We start from the raw sequence: 20954 nt of genomic DNA on the forward strand, positions 1-20954 counted from the left end.
AAATCAGCATATAAAATTTTGTCCAGAATTTGAAGTACTTTAATGTTCTCATGATGCAACAATGAAGGTTAAAATACAGTACAACAGGTACTCTTGCCATAGTTAACGGTTGAATTTGTGTTGCTATTGTGGTTTTAAGACAATAATGTGGGATTTTTTTTAGGCCTGTTGATTGCATACTGTAGAAGATTTGATGTTCTGACTGGTTCTTCTATATACTATGTTTCCTCCACAATTGGTAAATTTTTGTTTTTTCTTTTATATCGAATTGTATTGTCTGTAGGAAAAAGTAGAGATAGAAAATTAAGGAGTCCTGTATTCTAATTCTTCACCATTATTTAATAAGACAAGGGTTTTTTTCCATCAGAAAGGGATAATTATACTTTACTACTTATATCACAATGTTTTTGAGATTTAAAAAGGAAATTATATGTGAAAGAAAAACATTAGGTTCCACATATAAAATGATTAGAGCACTTGGCACATAAGAGGCAACAAATTCTATAATACTAGGTTTTAAAAATGCTGTATGGATAACTGTGTATTTATATAATTGAATTTATGGCACGATAACATCTCACCTGGGACAGCAGAGGTGGTTGTCACTTATCCCTCTGTTTCTGTTATTGAGAACAGGAAGTAAGCCAAAAAATACTACTTCCGAGGATATCAAATTGATATCGCAAAGTCCGTACAGCAAAGTTCTTTATTCTTAGGTAGGTGCCCTGCACCAGAGCCATTCCAGCAAGGTTTTCAATTCCAGAATGGAATTCAATCCAGTAAATTAAGTGTGTTAGCAGTAGAGAAGGGTATTGCTAGAAATAGGTACCCTGAAGCAAAAAAAACCAGCTAAGTGATTGAAAAGATGAAAAAAAGAAAAAAAAAACTATAAAGAAATAAGAAAAGCAGCCTGAGGCAATTAAGTATGGTACTCTCTAAGGGCATTAACATAGTAGAGTCCAGCACCAGTCAGTGTGATAGAATAAAACAACATCAATGAAAAGGCGGATAACAGGACTGTCTGTCAATTCTGCTGTGTAAATTTGGGCAACTCACTTAACTTCCCTGGTCCTCCATTGCCTCATCTATACAATGAGGAGGTAGACTCAATTGTCTGTGAAGGCCCTTCCAGCTCCAGGATTCTGAGATCCTGTGTTCATAATGAGACCCTGACTCATTAAGAAAAGATCAAATGATGTTTGTATGCACTTGTTGAAGGAGCCCAGGAAGTATATAGTCAATAGTAGGAAGATTTTTCAAAGCAACCTTTAGTACCTACAGGTACAGATTTTAGTTATCTAAAAATGTGGAATAAGTCAACATCCTTAATAGTGACAGATAATTGAAGACTTTCTTGAAGTATTAGCTTTAAGAATGATTGATTAGGGTAATTATAATTGAAATACTAGCCAGTTTCCAGATTTTTTAAAAGCTCTATAATGTGTGTCTGCTAATTACTGTCTAGGAAAATAATGAAATTATGAAAAGAAGTCTTAGGGCAGAAATGTGCTCTGAAATATTTGAAAACCAATACTTCAGTGAGGGCGTTAAAATCCATCTTTGGTAGCATGTTGAAATGACTGATACTTAGGATTCTTCTTGCAGCCTATGCTGTTGGCATGATACTTACATTTGTTGTTCTGGTGCTGATGAAAAAGGGGCAACCTGCTCTCCTCTATTTGGTACCTTGCACACTTATTACTGCCTCAGTTGTTGCTTGGAGACGTAAGGAAATGAAAAGGTTTTGGAAAGGTAGCAGCTATCAGGTATGTGCTTATATTTTGGTTACCAAGTTATGACATAATTCACTGACTGACTTTGGCTGGGAACTGCCTATATGTATCACAGTTTTTATGTGCCAAAAAATTACCTTGGATCTGTCAGAATGTCCTCAGTTTTTTCCACTACTACCCCCTTGCCACCTGCTGCATCATCATTTCTCATCCTCACTGCAATCTGATGCCAAAATCCTGGTGACTCAGATAAAACTACCAAGAAGCAGTGGGAGGGCATCAGAGAAAACCAAAACAGCTTTCAAAATCCACACGTAGTAGACTTCATGAAAGATAAAACTCTATGTTTAAGTACTGAACTTTGAGACTGACGTTAGCTATTTATAGTAAGAGTCCTAAGGTTTTGCAGATAAAAAGTGTACTCTCTCCAGCATTTGAATGGACCTAACTAAATGAAGTAGGGCACTCATTTCAGATTTAAGTGGATCAAGATCGACCTTTCTGTAAAATTCCCAAAGCAAAGAAAATCTTGATACCAGAATCTATTATGTCTGAGTTATTTCTTCATTGAAGTTAACCCCCCTTTCTTCTTTTCCTAAATGTTCTTGGTAGTCCAGTAAAGTTTGTTTGCACTGAAATTAAAGGGGGTTGAGAAACCCTAGTCTGTTGAGGTCAGGGTCATGGCATTGATCTCTTCATGAGGCAGTTAGCCCTGCTTTGCCCTGTTACACCAAACTGCCCTTCTCCATCCACCCTCATGCATGCGTGTTAGTGGTCACATGAGCAAAAATAGAGACACTTTGGGTGGATGGCTACAATTCTGTTAGTAGATAAACAGTTCAAAGTTCATATCCATCCTGTGGTTAGTTTTATTCTTTATTTAACAAGAGATGATTAACACATTGTTAGACTACTATAATTGGAAAAAGCACTGGTCTAGCGTTCTTTTGGTTAAATCTTGTAATTTCTTTGAGATTTGCTTAAAATAATAATACCTGCCTTGCCTACCTCATGATGCCATTGTCTCAACTTATGTTTATACACCTGGAATTAGTTTAGGGCCACAAAGTGTTTGACTAAACTAGTAAGATAGCTTGTAACTTTTCCATGAAGAGGACACCCAAATGGATTTTTTTATTTTTATGGATTTGTAAAAATAAAAGTATATCCTACAACACACACTGCTATTGGCCTTTGAAAGTCATATCCCCAAAAGTGCTCTTCGTCGTCATTTTTTTAAAAATAGTTTTATATTTCTTCATTTAGCAAGTGTTTGTTGAGGAGTTCTATGAGTCAGGTACTATTTTAGGTGCTGATGATAAAAGATGAACAAGTTAGAAACAGGCCTACTCTCATGGCCTCTTGAAAGTTAGAGTCTAGTGGAAGATGCAGATAGAGTCGCTAACAGTAAAGTGTGATAAATGTATTAGTTATAGTAGGGTGCCATGAAAGCGAGAGGTGGGACACCCAGTGCTTATGGTTTCGAGCCAGAGCCAAAGGTGATTTGGGGAAAGCTTTTTAAAGAATGTTAAATTTATGTTGAGACTAGGACTGAGTCATGTGTTCCATAGTGGGAGAACCATGTCTTCAAAGAGGGAAGAAAGTGTGGGACATTCTAGGAACTGAAAGAAGTTTAGGATGACCATAATGTTGAGTAAGAGTAGGGGAGCTCTAGGAAATGAAAACTGGAGAAGGAAGCAAGGTTAAGAGCCTGGAGGGTCTTGTAAGCCATGTTAAAGAATTTGGACTCTATCCTAAGAACATTGGAGACCATTTAAGGGTTTTAAGAAACCTAAAAAATGGATTGAAGTAGGGAGCAAAACTTGAGGCAGCTGTTACAACAAGAAGCGATAGTAGCCAGAATTAGTAAGGTAGTGAGGTTGAGAGAAGTGGACAAAGTCAAGAGACATTTAGAGACATAGTTAATGGGATCTAGTGATAGATTCAGTGTAGGGAGAAGAGAAGGAAGCGGACTCCAAGGTTTCTGTCTTGGGTAACTGAGTAGGTGGATGGTGAGATAAAGAAGGGCAACGGGTTTCAAGAAGAAGATGATGAATTCAGTTTTGGAGTGTTAAATGTTGGACATGAATTCAGTGTTGCACATTTCAAGAGTACCTGTAGGACCACCAGGAAGAGAGAAGTAATAGGCAGTTGAATAAATGTCTCCTGATGTGCAAGAGACAGACCTAGCTAGAGAGAAATTTGGGAGTGTCATTAGCATGCTCAGTGAGTGAGGATGTAGAGGGAGAAGAACAGACTCTGGACAGAATTGTGAGCAAGAGATTTCTGGAATTAGGGGCACTCATCCGATTAACTGATTATCAGGTAAATCAGGCCAAGGAAGATGAGCAACACGGGGAAATTTTGTTTACGGTTGGCATTAAATCTTTAGGTTAGAATTTACATTTGGGACTGTTAGAGCACATATGCTATCTTATAGAATTAAGTATGTTTCTTGTTATTTTCATCACCGGTATTTTATTTTTACTTACGAAATTTCCCTTCCCCTTTAATACAGCTTTTAAAGTATTTTATTATAAAAATATGTACTTATTACAGAAAATTTTGAAAATGTAGAAAATGACAAGAAAATTAAGTCCAACCATAATCCCACTACCTAGAGTTAGCCACTCTTAAGATTTAAGTGAGTTTCCATCTGTGCCTTCCTAGATAAATGGATTGGTGGGTGGGTGATAGCATCCTCTAAATAGTTCTCTGTCTTGCTTTTTCACTGCATGTTTATATTATTTCATTTTAACTTTCTTGTAAAAATCATTTTGATGGATCATATGTATGTACCATACTTTATTTTACCATTTCCTTTGACCCAGTAATTTCTCTTCAGGGAATTGTTAAGAAAATGATTAAAAATTGGGCAAAATTGATGTGAAAAGATGTTCATTAGAGTACTTTGTGTCATCCTGTTCTAGTACAGTTGTCTTATAGGTTAATGTTATTGGCAATTAACAAACTAAAATTTTTACATAGACTCTAACCCTGTTTTTATTTTAATTACTTTTTGTGTTTTAATTACAAAGTAATGCAGGTTGGCATTTTTTAAACAAGCAGTACAAAAAAGTGTCTCAAGAAACATAGAAGGCCCTTTTCTAACTCTTCTACCCCCACTCCATCCTTAAGGGGCACTCACTGTACAGTTTGCGTGGAGCCTCCAAATCTCTTTATGCCAACTCACACTCTAATGAGTTGAACAGAGATGTTATATACGTAAACGTAATAACATTGTGTTTCTTTGGAAATACCGTACAGCTCATTTTTTCTCTGGCTTAGCATAGCATCTTTCCTCCTTTCTCTCTCCATGATGTTTATTGAGGAGAAAGGGGAAGATAGGTAAGGAAGGAATTCAACCAAGGGATGTATTTATAGTTCCTGTGAACAGATAGCCTGGCCTGGGAGCATCCAAGTTTCATTCTGAAAAATTGTGATCTTGAAAAAAATTATGATTCTGCTTCATAGTAGCTCCCTATAAAGCGAAGATGATTGCAGCTGGACACAGAGCAGTAGTAAATAGCCCCAGAAGGGCACACTCCAGGGCCTTCGCCACATGACGTAGAAGCTAAAAGAGGCAATTGATGGTCGGAAAATCCATTTAAAAGTTGCTAGAAAGATGGGACAACTTTGGTTATACACTTCTCACTTTTGTAGTGTGGTGTCATAATTTTATTAGGTAAGGAGATTCACAATATAAAATAACACACAGTAATAAAAAGTGTGGAGTCTGGTGCCAGACTGCCTAAGTTTGAACACTGATTTTGTTAATTATTAGCCATGTGACCTAGGCAAGTTCCTTAGCTTCTTAGTGCCTCAGTTTCGTTCAAAGTAAAGTGGGATAATCATCATCCTACTTCAAGGGTGGTTGTTATATATGCAAACTGCTTAGAATAGGGCCTGACACATCATAAGCACTCGAAATGTATTTGCTCTTATTATTTGTAGGAATCAGGGTTTTTTGTTTTGGTTTATTTGTTGGTTTGGATGTTATTTTTCGATTCATTAACTAGATTTCCATTTTCCTGGTTTGGATATAAAAAATTTGGGTCTTCATTAAATCTGGTTCCTTTAATTTATTTTTAGAAGGATTTGATAGCCGTCACAAGCCTCAGAGAAAAAAATCCTGTTAAACTCGATCATTTTCCCGCTGTGCACTAAATTTTAAAATGTGAAGAATGGATATTTGCCAAAAATTTAGGCAAGCTGGTTGCAGAATAATATAAACTGATGCCAGGACAGAGCCTGTTTTCCCAGAAAAGGAGCATTTTTGAAAGTTACAGAATGCAGTACCTTCACAAAATTAGTTCCTTGTTAATGTGAAAAAGAAAACCTTTCGTTGCTTTTGTCCAGCCTTTAAAGTCAAAATTAATTCAGCTTGAATGTTGTCATTTGTGGGGGACAGTATATTGTAGGCTTTAGTGTCAGCTCTGGCAAGTTACTTAATCTCGTAAAACTCTGTCTCCTCGTCCATAAAATGCAGTCGGATCTCCAGGCAGGTGGGAGAATCTGTAACCCATAGCGGTGGGTGAGGCAGCTGGGTATTGAAATCAGATCAAGCTAGGCAGAGGCTTGGAGAGTAGAACGGGAACCTCAACGAGCCTGATAAAGCAGAAGGAGATTAGGTGTGGACCCACTGTAGGACAGGCCTGAAAACCCTCTGGCGGTTACTGAGTCATCTCCTAGACGACCAGGGTAATAATCCTTTCCCTCCTCTCCTCTCCCCACCTCCCTTATCTCCATGGCGTTGCCAGCCTCTGTTTCCAGAATATCCCTTATATAACTCCCCCAACTCCAAATCTGCCTTCTCCAAGCAGATACCAAAGAGTTCTCCAATGGAAATTGGGTTCACCTTTCCCTATATATATATTTTTTAGACTTTGTACTTATTAATATCTGGCATGTAGTGTAGATATTTATGTATGCCTCCCTAAGTTATTAGCTTCTAGGTGTTAGGAACCCACAGGGCTGATAACAGTGTTTTATCCACTGTAAATTCTCCATTAATGTTATTGAAATTCTTCATGCAAAGCACCTGTAATGTTCAGTCCCTAATCCACTGACCTTTAGTCACTTTTGTATGTGTGTATAAGATTCCTGATCGTGTTTTAGCAGCCCTCATAAAATTACCAAAATTGTTATAAAATATTATAAAGTGAGGCACCTTTAAAAATGTTAAATTAGACTCGTATCTCTATAATCTTTATATATAATTATTTTTTGCAAGTGCCAAAAATTTTTGCTACTGTTTTGAAATAATCAAATATAAAATAAAGTCCGAATCTAAGGTGATAGCACATTTGTGTGTGCTGTTAATCATTTGGTTCATTTTAGCACCTAATGGTAGAGTTTAGTGCAAGGATAGTGCAAGAATAGTGGTGGTAAAAAGCAGCACTTTCCACTTTTCTAAGTGGCCTGAGTGGCCCTGACAGCCTTCCTATGCTGTTTTCAAAGGGCAAATGGTACTTCGTTTGTTGCTGAAACTTGAGACTTCATAGAAATACTTTAGGATTTTGCTAGGAGTCTCTCAACCCTTTCCGTGAATTCCTCTGATCAAAAGAAGTAACATTTCTTTCTATAGGATTTCACTAAAATAATACTAATTTGGAAATCTTAATTGTATATTCTTTTCTATAGCTCAAAGCTACTTATTCTGTATTTTTTATAAACTTTTTTTTCTGAAATGCTTCAGGAGCTGCAGTCTTCAGTTGCATTTATTTGATTTTACTCAAAGTCCTAGTTCTCATTAGTGCAGAGTAAATAAAGATGTTTTTTCCCTAGAGAGAAAAATCAAGCAGTGGCATAATTGCTTTAGCATATAGAACAATTAAGAGAAATGATCATTTTAGGGGATTCTTTTGTTTCTAACCCTAAATTAGTGTGTTTGATTTAGGCGGCAGCCTCCAGGGGGCTGTTTTACTCTGGGTCGGAAGTAGGTTTTCAGTTCGTCGATAATGCTGTAAACAGTGGGTTTGTCTCTGTTAAATGTCACTAGTGCTTCTAATTATTTTTAGAAGTCACAAGCTGTTACTGACAAGTCAGAATACAGAGATACTTAGAACAACTCTGCTGTAGTATCAACAACTCTGCAGTTAACCCTGCTTTAATAAGAGTTTTATTAGCCTTTCTGGAGATTGGTTCAACTATAAATAAGCAGAGCTATCAGTAAATGCCAGGTTAGGGGACCTAATTTCAGAGGACGTCTTTCCAAATTGAGCTTGCCTATTTACAGATATTATGAAAAATAGTTTATACCGATTTTGCCCGTTAATTTTATCATCTATGCTAATTTTTATTGTGTTTTTAAAAGCCTATTTTAAGGGGCCGACCTGGTGGCGCAGCAGTTAAGTTCACATGTTCCACTTCGGTGGCCTGGGGTTTGCCAGTTTGGATCCCAGGTGCAGACATGGCACCGCTTGGCAAAAGCCATGCTGTGGTAGGCATCCCATGTATAAAGTAGAGGAAGATGGGCGTGGATGTTAGCTCAGGGCCAGTCTTCCTCAGCAAAAAGAGGAGGATTGGCAGCAGTTAGCTCAGGGCTAATCTTCCAAAAAAACACTATTTCAAGTTTGCTCTTTATGTCTCTATATTGTTTTTGTTGGGTTTTTTTGAGAAAGATTAGCCCTGAGCTAACATCTACTGCCAATCCTTCTCTTTTTATTTATTTATTTATTTATTTTGCTGAGGAAGACTGGCGCTGAGCTAACAACCATGGCCATCTTCCTCTACTTTATATGTGGGATGCTTGCCACAGCATGGCTCAACAAGTGGTGCACAGGTTCACACCCAGGATCTGAACCAGTGAACCCCGGGCCGCCGAAGCAGAATGTGCAAACTTAACTGCTGCACCACCTGGCCAGTTCCCTGTATTGTTTTTATTGAAAAGTCAGTAAAGTAAATACAAAGTAGAGATGTTTACGTCTCAATAAGTTGATTTTGAAAGTGTTTTTTTTTAACTAATATATTCCTATGTTTAGGGATTAGATTACAATGCCAATGAGGTGCCTGGGGATTAGGACAGAAGCAGTGCGTAATTAAGCTAGGGTTTGTAAGCTGTCATTGCATTAGGTTACAGTTACCGAGGTAAGAAAGACTTGGGGAAGAAAGAGGGTTTCCCCACCATCCATTCTGCAGAGGATGCTTTAGTTCCGTTTCCCCACAGCTCTGACCTCTTATGCCCAGGACTTCTAAATTGTGAGAAGAAAAGGGGCCTAAATATATCTTACATACTTCTTTCCCTCCCTCATTTAAATTGTAATTAAGATCAGCTCTTCAACAACTTCCTCATGTGTTTCATGTAGTGAAATGCTTAATAAATGTCATCTGTCATGATTTGTTTTTTTATTCTTTCCCCTGGACGTACTGTGAACATGTAACTGCCTTAATTAATCTAGGGGATATCTTTGGCACATAGAGGACCTTAAAACTCATTGTTCGAGGACTTGAGATGACCCCTAGAGTACCGGGAGGTTTGGGTCTTGGAAGCTGACCCCAATACTTGAGACACGTGTCAGCTGAGAGCCTCAACTCAGGCTGCATTCTTCTTGTCTGGCACGTCCAGTCATTTGGAAATGACTCCTCTCTCTGCTTCCTCTTCCAGAAAACACTAGAGCTTTTAGGAGTAGTTTACAAATAGAGGAACATTGATCTTGCTGGTCCTTCTTCTAATTTTTGATAAAGGAGAAGGAAAAAGTACATCACAATACTGAAATTTAATCACTAATCTAAAAATCGTTTTAGTCTTCACAAAAACATTAAGTACTTGTTTTTACTGTTTTTAAGTAATTATATATGAAGAACAGGGTAAAAACACTGAAAACGTTTAAGCAGTTTCTTCTTCCTTCATTCCCAAATATGAAAAGACTTTTATGGGAATATAGGCAGAGCCGAAGCGATCATTTGAGGAATGTTTAACTGGTAATTCCTCTAAATTGTCTATAGCAAATGTATTGGTTTTGTTTTCAGATATCATTTGACCTTTAAGTCCCTTCAGTTTATTTGTTTTTATTAGAAATTTTTGTCATTCAATGTTTCCAAAGTTTCATGTATCATTCTTCAATTATCTTAAGGTCAGTTCAAGGTATCAACCAGGTTACACTGTCCCCAAACCAGCAGATATTCTCACAGTGACTTGGGGGCCATTTTTAGTTTTTCCTTCTCTAGTAGTGGACTGCCTGGAATGGTGTCCTGGAGTAAGCAGGAGGAGTATCTTCCTTTTACAGTGGAGTTTCCACTGCATGAAGGGCAGTGTTCATACTGGGAAATGGAAATAGTGGGAGATCCAGAGACAGCATTTATCAGATTGGCCCTGAGTCAAATGAGGAGGCTTCCTGAAAGGTTCAGTGTCACCCTGCCATGTCCTTAGGAGCCTGGCTGTTGAACCAGCACATTGCTCCAACAGGAGTGCTCAGCCCCGGGGAGCACTCTGTGCCTTTCTTAAAAAATGAGAATCCTTTTGCCAAATTAGTGAATATTGAGGGCAAGTTGAAAATGTGCATTTCCTAACATCTTTTATTTATGCCTAGATGATGGACCATCTGGATTCTGCAACAAATGAAGAAAACCCGGTGACTGCTGGTGAACAGATTGCCCAATAATAATGTTATGTGGCCCTGCAATAATGTGTCAATTGATTTTCTACAAATAGATTTTGACATTTTTTTGTTTTTAAGCTTTTGACTTTTCAAATTGACTTTTGAATTCACAATCCAAAAGAATCTTCAGTGATATGCTTACAAATATGTGTATTTTTAAGAGCTGGTACTGACAGTTACATCATAAATAATTAATATACATTTGCTTTTAATCATGTTAAAGTTTGCCTTCACATTAAATAAAAGCATATGGTCTGTGTAATTTTCAAGATGTATTATAAACAGTATATTTTTCTAAAAAAAAGTCTCAACCCACCCATGAACTTTTCTTACAGAAATGTGTTTCTTTCAACTCTAATGATAGATAAAATTATTTCTGTCAAAGTGAGTTTCTGAACAGATTTTACTATAAAGAATTATGCAGATTTTATGCTCTACAGAAATAACTGTTTAAGACCATGCAAGAAGGCAGTTCAACAATGAAATTTTGGACCTTTTATCGCTGCAGAGGTTAGAAAAATATAATTTGGGAATATATATAAATGCATATTTTTGTAGCATAAATTTTTTAAAAGTCTCAATCCTTTTTTAACCTTGAGAACCTGAGAACCTAAATTACTTCAGACTGCATATGTATTATATTAGAATATTTTTCCAGGTCTAGAGAAACATAATATATAGAACTAGTCATTAAAAGGATACAAAAATTAAAATCCACAGTTTTCAGTGGTGTGCTGTTTCCTTAAAGATGGAGCTTAAATTTCTACACTAGCATTCAATTTTACTGTAGTATTTCTGATCTCTGAAGTTTGGTTCTGTTGATGTTAGGCCTTGATATTTTGTAAAAATCGTTTTTCTTATCAAATTATATATTAATACATATGGCTCATTGTTCAAGTATAACATCCCTAACAGTCCGCTCCCCACGTTTTTTTCCCTGATTCCTGCTCCTTTTCCCATAGGAAATCACTGTTTACCTTTTAATATTTTGGTGGAGGATGGTTTACTAATATACAAAGTGTGCTTCAGAGGGAAGAATTGGAGACAAAAGACAGGAGACAGGATGTTAGTCTCAATTTAATTACAATATAAGACTGAGTAAATTATCTTAGCTTGAAACACTGGTATCTTAGTATTCGCATCTGCGAAATGAGTAAGTTAAATCAATTAATCACTCTAGTACCTTCCAACTTGAAAAAATCTTCCCTATTCTTTGCTAAATCTCAGTTGTGACCTTGAACATTATCGTGGAAGTCAGGGGTCAAATTATCTTTCCATTTTCTTTTATTTTCTCTAAGAAATTTCCAAATGACAAGTGATTGCAAAGGCAGCAGGATTTTGCATATCTCTGTAAATAACGTGCAAGATATGTGAACAAATCTATGCTCTTTCATTGTAAGGCCAGTCAACTGATTAAAAGATAAAGCTAATGCCTTTCAAAATGGGTCAGACTTTTGATGTTTGAACTAAATTTAGCATTTGAGGGATTTAGATGTTTTTGTTTGATTGTGAACTTTCGCTGAGTAAGTTGCAGGTACAGAAGCTCCCTGACAGTCAGCCGTTCTTCCACTTAATACACTTATGGGTCCTATGGTTTATGGCAAATGACAAGTAAGTATCTGACAAGTGAGGGTTAATCTTAATTTTGCCTCCATAATATCAAGTTTGAATTTTTTCCAAAGAATCTAATTTATTTGGCAGACTCTGATAGAGAGAGAGACAGATTAAATGCCATTTTAAAGCTCCCACTATATTTTCTTTTATAATATCAATAACATGTTTGCCAAAATACAGTTTTTTTCATAAAATCATCTTCAGTCTTATCCCAGCTTTATGATATTCAAAAGCTTCAACATTTGGTGAAGAACATTAAAGAAAATTTTACATCTAGAAATCTGAAATCTTAGTTTTTGATACAAATTCTACTTTATCCAACCAGTAGTTTTTAAGTAGATACAACCTTGTTCTAGTTTGCTATTCAGATCTTCTTGACTAAATAGAAATAAATAAAAACTGAAATTCCTTAAGTTTCTCCATCCTCAACATCAACTTTACGTTGTATGTAAACAATCCTTCTAGCAACCTAGATAAAATATTTAGAGAAATTACGGTAAAGCACAGAAATAATTTATTTGGGAGATGAAAATGAACAAAGGCTAGAGTAGATGAAATTTGACTTTAGAAGGCTGTGTCATGTCTTCCTCTCTTGCCCTCCTGTGACCAATAACTTTTAAGAGGAAGAGAAGTTGATTTTTTCCTAAAAATGTCTTAAAAATAAGATGTACTAATACTTACTGCAAAAAGAAGTATTACTTCTTAGAAATTCCCTATGAACATTATTGTAGCTTTTCAAACAGAAATCACTAAATATCTCAAATTGTAATGTAGATAATTTTTACTTCAGTTTAGTTCAGCAAAGACAAATATGAAATTTGTGGGGAAAGACCTTGATATTCTAATACATATTTTCTTCTATCTTGTGGTTTTTTGAGATTAGTAACACCTTATTAGTAGAATCTGCAATTTATTTCTTTTTTGAAAGAAGAGAATTTTACCCTATCTGTTACTGGCATTCATAGATTTTAGGGACATGTCGTCGGTATTTTGATGAAATGGTACATTTATAGTAAATACAAATGAGCTTTCTGATTTTCATTTACTGTTTCAATTTCTGCCTTAGGTATAAGCAAACACTATTTTTACATTTGACAAAAGAATATTTGAAGTAACTTATTTAAGCTTAGCCTCTAAAATTTTAGCCTGATTTCAGCCAATGAGATTTCACAATACAGGAACTGCATTTCAAATTAGTGGAATGCACTAGTTTGAAGGGCTTTATATTTTCCCATTAACAAGGGAAAAAGTTGAATTTATTCAAGATGATGCCAATTAACCAATTCTACAATTAAAAAAATTTATTGTCAGTGCTCTGTTTACCTCAGAGGATAATTCTGAAGGGGGTTGGGGAGGGTAATGCAAATAAAATCAGAATACTAATTATGAATCACTTTATGCTTCCTGAAAGAGAGATACTCTGTAAATTCCAGAGATCGAATCAAACTACTCAACCTTTTGGAATTTGAAAGAAATTGTATAGTTCTCATGATTTGGATTACTGAATTTTCAGAGTAAACAAAATGATTTTTTTTTAGTATCTAAAGTTAATCCAGTTAGCCTGCAGAATTTCCAAGTAGGACGAATCAATGTAAATTAGGTAGTTTTTGCCTGTTTTATATCTTCTGTTGTATTTTGTTCAAATGAGAACCTTTTTAAAAATATATATGATTAAATTTTTACTTCTGAAAAATATGTATGATTGGTTTGAGTGTGGAATTCTTTTTTTTAACACTTTGATATGTAAGTTAGTGTAAATTAATACTTTTATAACACTACTAGGCTTTATTTTTTTATGGAACATGATTTAAAATTTAAAAATTTTGAAGTGTTAATTTAGCAGTGCTTTAAAACTCTTCATGATGTGCCAATACTGACAAGAAAAACAATTTTTTTAATGTATTGAATTCACTATGGTATTCAATAAATTCTATTTTAAAATAAAATTTGAATTTGTCTTATTTTGAATAGTGAAAAAGAATTGAAAATGAACTCAAAGTGTACTAGGTCATATCACATAAGGTACAAATGGTAATAATCACTTATGAAATGTTGTAGTTATTTAAGTCTGACGAATTATCCAGAAAACCTAAATTCATAAGTGTCATTTACTGGAAATTTATATTGATACATAATACCATTAATAAATATTTATTGAATTAATGTATGTATAGACTTTTGTGTGTGTGTGAGGAAGATTCGCCCTGAGCTAATATCTGTTACCAATCCTCCTCTTTTTTTGCTTGAGGAAGATTAGCCCTGAGCTAACATCTGTGCCACTCTTCCTCTACTTTGTACGTGGGACGCCTCTACAGCATGGCTGTTGAGTGGTGTAGGTCTGCACCTAGGATCCAAACCAAGAAACCTGGGCCACCGAAGCAGAGCGCACAGAACTTTAAACACTCGGCCATGGGCCTGGCCCCTGTATAGACTTTTTTAACCAAGAAATTATCCTACCTCTTGTGATGAATATTCCTGGCATTTGCAGCTTGGCCAACAAATTACTAAGATCCCTGTTGCCATTGTACTGTCTTTTTAACTCCGATGTGCTTGGCCCAGATATCTATCTGTAGTGTTTGTCTTGGCTACATGTTGAAGAAGTCTCGTTCCCTTCTGCCCTGCTGCAGAGGAACCCTGTCTCATCCCACAGGCCCATATATCTGGAAAGATGCATAAGGAACTAGAAAGAGTGACTATCTAGGAAGAGAGGGAGTAAGATGGCTAGGGCATAGGGGTAAGAGGGAGAATTTGTTCACTGTATACTCGTGCTTGTTGCATTTTCTATCATATGCTTCTATTAAGATAAAAATACAAATCAAAATTTATTGAATTGTTTTCCTCTTATTAGTATTCATATTAACAGATGGTTAAATAATAAATTATTCATATCATTTTCTTTAGATAATAAGCCTTGTAAACAGTCTAATGTGTATACTGGAAGTAAAAGGAGAAATATTTAACCAACTGTCAATTTTTTTGTCTTTAAATAAAATTATGTTCTCTAAAAATTATATTTATTAGCTTGAAAATCATTTTGTTTTGCTAGAAAATAGGAGTAGGACTAAATTTTATATTAAGATCATTTCCATTTCTATAATCCCATGAAGACTAGAGTCTAGATCAGTAGTCATCAATTTTGTATTTCTTGTTGCTCTTACCCAAATGACCCACAACAAATTAAATTAAAAATAAAGCATGGGGCCGGCCCCGTGGCCAAGTGGTTAAGTTCACACATTCTGCTTCGGAGGCCCAGGGTTTCTCCAGTTCGAATCCTGGGTGTGGACATGGCATCACTCATCAAGCCATGCTGAGACATCATCCCACATGCCACACCTAGAAGGACCCACAACTAAAAATACACAACTTTGTACTGGAGGGCTTTGGAAGAAAAAGGAAAAATAAAATCTTTAAAAAAAATTTTTTTTAAAGCAAAAGTGAAATAATGTAACACTGAGAAGCATGAACACAAACAACTGAAAACCATGATCAATTGTGGGCAACACTAATGATAAAGTATGCTTCCTAAAAAATTTCAACTACCTGCATATGAGCTCTTAGAATAGACACTTTGCCCTCAAAACAATAGCCAGACAGCAGAATTCTGGAGAGAGATGTCTGTAACCTATAGTAAGATACTAGTTCTTAACAGCTCTCTTAGGAGGTTATGGGTAAATAGCTCTTAGTCTTAGCTGAAAATGAAAGTCTATGGTTTGGCATGTCATTCTGTTAAAAACAAGTTTCCAGTTTAGATCAGAGGTCACTTCTCTAGATTAAGTGGGAAAAGTTTCATTGGATTCTAATTATTAGTTACTTATTAATAGGCTCTGCTAACTATGGAAAACCAAGTAATTTTTTTACCAATTAAAAATGCTTCACAAATTTATTATATGTGTTTGGAACACTTTTCAATTGAAGCCCCACCAATTATTTTCTCTACAATATCCACTCCGGCCCCTTTCAGTGCAGAGAAATATACACAAATGCACTTGCCAAGTCCTCTCCATTCTCTTCCAAATGTCTCTCAAAGAATCCTAGTACTCACCATGCCCACTGCCACCAGCTCAATTTAATCCGTCTGTACTGTAACAGACTCTTAATTGGTCTTCCAGATGCTAATTTTGCCATAAATCCCCCTTCCACATCATAGCCAGTGGTCTTTCCAAAATGGAAATCTAATCATGCAACTCAAGTGCTTTAAAAAAATCTTTAACAGCACCAAACTTGTCTAAGAATAGTCTAGATTCCTGAAAGTGATTTTTAAGGCCTAAGTAGTCTAGCCCCTGTTGCTTTCCAACTTAATCTCGCATCATTTTCCTCTCCTTCATTCCTGTCCCCTTGCACTCCTCTTCCTAGGAAACTCTCTGTGCACAAGCCCACCTCCCACAGCCAGCCATCCCCTAAAGACTCTTCAAATCTCCGTTTAGGTATCACTATTTGGAATGGGAAGAGATAAATGTGGAAAGAACAAGTACAGACAATTCCTCTACGGAGTTTTATTATAAAAGGAAGGAGAGAAATGGGGTCAAGAAATAAGTTTGGGTTTGGTGGGGTTGGTGGGGGTTGACCAGGAGAAATACAGCATGTTTGAGTGTTGGTGGGGATCCAGTAAATAGGGAAATTTTGATGATGCAGGAAAGAGATCAGAGAATTAACTAAATTTATTTCTAGTGTTAAATGATTGTTGGATTTGGGATGTTAGAAGAAGTTGGATAGATAGGAAGTGGTGGTCTGAGTGGATAGTTAGAAATTGAAATTATGAGGAATTGCCATTACTAGTAATTGCAAGGTCAATGTAGGGTTCCCAGATAAAATATAGGTTGCCCACTTAAAATTGAATTTTAGATAAACAATGGATACTTTTTAGTATGCGTATGTTCTGAAGTATTCTTAGGACATACTATGTGTATATATGTGTATATATACATATATTTTTTTTTGATATCTTTCTTCCAAGTATGGGTCTATTTTTATCCATTATGGCGATCATTCAATGGGCCCTTTAGAGGTCTAGTAACCACTGTCCTTCAATTTTGAGAAATTTTCATAAATTATTTCATTGATTGTTTCTTCCCCTTCATTTTCTCAGTTCATTCTTTCTGGAATCACTAATATTTTGTTACGGTACCTCCTTGACTAATCCTCTACTTGTCTTACCTTTATTCTCAAATATTCCACCTCCTGTCTTTTTGCCCTGTTATCTGGATGATTTCCTTAACATTATTTTCTAAGCTTTTTATGGAATTTTTTATTTCTGCTAACGTGTTCTTAATTTCCAAGAGTTCTTTTTTGCTCTAACACTTTATCTTTTATAGTATCTTATTGCTGTTTCATTATGCCATATATTCTCTTAACTCTCTGAAAATATTAATGATAGGGTTTTTGTCTGCTTGTTCTTGAAACTGTTCTCTGTGTATAGCCATGTTTTCTTCCAATTCCATTTTTGTGTGTTATATCTTAGAAGCTTTCTTCAGAGGGAAGGTAATCTTTAGTTTTCTGCTCACGTTTAAGATTTAAAGACTAAAAATCCAATTGGACACTGAGCACATAAGTGGGGTGTATTAAATGACAGGTACATTGTAGGATGATCTGGCTCTGCTACTGGGAAACCCCAATGTCAGTCTCTTTAAGCACTTTCTCTTGGGCTGATCAGATTCCTCAAAGAAATCTTTCCTAATCTCCTGGAGTCATCTGGTTGAAGAAAGTGTTGAAAGTCTCTGCATTTTATATGCAAACATTCAGTCAAATACCATTTTCAGTGTGTTACCTATGCATGCCCTCAATTGTGACTGGTATCCTCCAGGCCAGAGACACCCTGTTTTACTCTCTCTGAAGAACAAACCTCTAGTTTTCTGCCAGAGTCAGGGAGGGACACTTGCCCAGCTCCATGAAGTAGGAGAGGAGATCTGTAGCTCTTGATGAATGATAGGATTAGAAAAGAACCATTTTGTAATCCCAAATGAAATAACTGGTTCAGGCAATGATCATCAGTGTATGAAACCATTAGATGAAAGGAGGACTTGAGCTGTCAGCACCTGAAATCATTGATAAATCTTAGCATTACTAAAAGTGGGACAACTAGATACTGTAGGCCTTTCAACATGATGCAGTATGAAGCACAAAGCACCATGAAGTTTTCTGGGGAAAAAAAGACAACCTGGAATTTAATCAAATCTAGAGCACAAACTTGCAACTATGGAAAATATGGAGGATGAAGGAACAAGTGAAATGACACTGAAGGGAGCAAACTTAGAAATACAGAATAAGCAACATTCCAAAGGACAACTGAATGGTTCTTGTAATAAATCAACAGCACCTGGGGAAAAAGTGAGGCAGGAGGGGCTGCTTTAAATTAAAAGAAACTTCTATGATATGACACTCAAATCTCTTGTGTGGACCTTGTTTGGATCCCAATTCAACAAGCCAACTCAATAAGACATTTGTGAGCCAACTGGGAAAATTTGGTTATGAACTGGATATAAAACAATATCAAATAATTATTGTTCATTTCTTTAGATATGATAATGGCATCATGTCCATTTTTTTAAACAAATCTGTGTTGAAATATAGAGGAATAAAAAGATATGAGGTCTATAATTTACTTTAAAATAAATCAGCTCCAGCTGAAAAATAAGAAAAAAGAACAGATAAAGCAAATGTAGTAAAATCTTGATAATCATTGAAGCTAGGTGATGAGTGTTTGTTTCTACTCTTGTATATGGATGAAATTTTTCATTAAACAACTTTGAAAACTGTTGTTGCATGGAGTTTCACAAGGGAGCAAAATTAGATGTGTATTCACTTCATCACCTTTCATCTGCATCCCTCTTTATGTTTTTGCTCTTCAGCTATACATTTGTAATCATTTGGTATTAAGCACCTATATTGTATTTAAGTATTATTCAAAGCACAGAGCCAATTAACCCAACTAACAGCTGGTTGCTTAGTTATTTTATGTTTACATGTTTTAGTTTTGCTTGGAGTGTTATGTATACTGTAATTAGTTTTTATGATCTTGAAGTATATTAGGTTGAGATTAGCTACCTGAATGTTATCCCTTTGAGATCTTTATGAAACAAGACGAAAATCTCTTAAGAATAATGCGGCCAGTATACACATACTCATAAACATAAACACACATATAATATCTCCATTTTAATGCCATTTAACTTGCATTTTAGGACTTTCCTTAGATACCCTTATAATGTCACAATCTTAATAAATTGCTATTAATTTATGAGATATATGTTAGCAATGTTAATACATAGTAGAAATAATGGTATCCAATATCAGATCTTTTTTGCAATTCCTTGTTTTCAATGTTTACCAATATCCTATGTAAAAAAAAAAATGTTAGCAACCCAGAATAATTATCAAAGCAAATAGCTTAAGTGTCAAACTAGATAATCAAGTTTAAACACACTTATCTTTTCATATGTCTTACTACTTGGGTTTGCTCAAAAACATTGATGTAGCAGTGCAAATGAATAATAATTCATCTATAGGACCACCAATTAATAATTTAAAAATTGACTGTGAAAATTAAAATCTATAGCACAGTCTCATGATCCCTAACATCCAAAATCACTATGTGTACAACTTTTGTTCATCCCTCAGTTTTAGTGATTAAGTCTCTGCCTCAGACTAAAATTTAAGGATTAATTTTTTACACAAACTTCAGAAGTTTTTTTTACTTTCTCTGGAAGTAGTTGAGTCAAATGATTGAGGAATAGCTACTCCATCAAAATTAGTTTACCATAGGTCGATGCATTTAGCCTTAGACCGCTCTAAACTCTGTCCAGGCAAAGTAATCCATTCATTATACACTCACACATACTTCAGAAAAGTTCATATAGTCCCAGCAACAACATTCTTCATTAACACAAAGCCTTTGCTACATTCAAAGGGGAATTTCTCCCTATGGTTACTGGTAATTTGTTCTGGCTTTTGCCTAAATCTAGTCACTTGGGGCAGAGTTTTAAAACTTTAGGAAGAGATTTTTTTTTTTCCTTTAAAAATAAACTAGGGCCAAAGAAAAGGGTTATAAAAAAATGTTTATTATTTGTATATTGTGTACCTACCTAGCATATTTGCGTACAATAAAATTGAAGTCTGATTTTCATCTTAATTATTTGAGAACTATTTATTGAATACCTATTATATGCCAGGCACTATACTAAACTACTCGGGTTAAAGATTAGTATTTGAGGCATTCCAGGTATTTTTGGTTGCCATTTTATAAGCTTTCCTCTTGCAAACCAGGTTAATTCTTTTGAAAGAATGCCTAAGAAAGAAAATCCATTAATCCTCTATCCAAAGTAGGACAAAATTTGTTGGAACTGGTTTAATCACTCTCTGCTTATTATAAACAAAGGATTTGCCAAAAATTTATGAGCATCTCATTTTTAAGTGACAGGAAAAATTACACAAAATAGACATTTCATATATTGACTCTCTTTTTAATTATTTTGATGCTTTAATTGATTTTAATTGTTTTAACATTGCCAGTCTTCAATTTTGAGATACAGGGTCCTTTTCTCAGTTGCCCAGGAACTTATACTGGTACAGATCAGTTCAGGGAGAAGTCAGAGCATGATTAATGTGGAAACAATCATAGAGGCCAACTATTTGATCCTAGTGAAGTAAACAAAGATTCTTGATTAGCTGATTAAACAGTTTGAGGAAAAGATCTTGTGAAAGACTGAATCACGTGTAATCTGTTCTCTGTGACTAGTGACAGATTTCTCAATTGTGTTAAGGACGTTAATTCTGGACTTAGATTATCTTGTTTGAAACCCTGGCTCTGCCCTGGGCCTCAATTTCTTCCTCTGTACAATAGGGATGATGATAATAGTATCCAGCACAAAGGGTTGCGAGAACTTAAGTTAATACATGTGAAATGAGTAGAAGAATACTGGGCAAATAAAAACCATTCAATAAATGCTCATTGTTCAATGAAAGGAGGTAAGGACTCTGATGCTTTCAATTTGTTTCACTATGGAGCCTGCTA

General features: G+C 35.5%; 1 protein-coding gene across 1 annotated transcript in view; it reads left to right on the forward strand.

Annotated features, from left to right (window-relative positions):
• SPPL2A (signal peptide peptidase like 2A) overlaps window positions 1-13642 on the forward strand; it is a 46539-nt gene extending 32897 nt beyond the window's left edge. Inside the window, exons 13-15 of the mRNA XM_014852430.3 lie at window positions 164-238; window positions 1606-1766; window positions 10265-13642. Coding sequence (XP_014707916.3) covers window positions 164-238; window positions 1606-1766; window positions 10265-10336 — 308 coding nt within the window. The 3' untranslated portion in view covers window positions 10337-13642. The remainder of the gene's footprint in view (window positions 1-163; window positions 239-1605; window positions 1767-10264) is intronic.
• The last annotated feature ends 7312 nt before the right edge of the window (window positions 13643-20954 follow it).

This window comes from Equus asinus, chromosome 2, assembly GCF_041296235.1.
Source record: "Equus asinus isolate D_3611 breed Donkey chromosome 2, EquAss-T2T_v2, whole genome shotgun sequence".
NCBI lineage: Eukaryota > Metazoa > Chordata > Mammalia > Perissodactyla > Equidae > Equus > Equus asinus.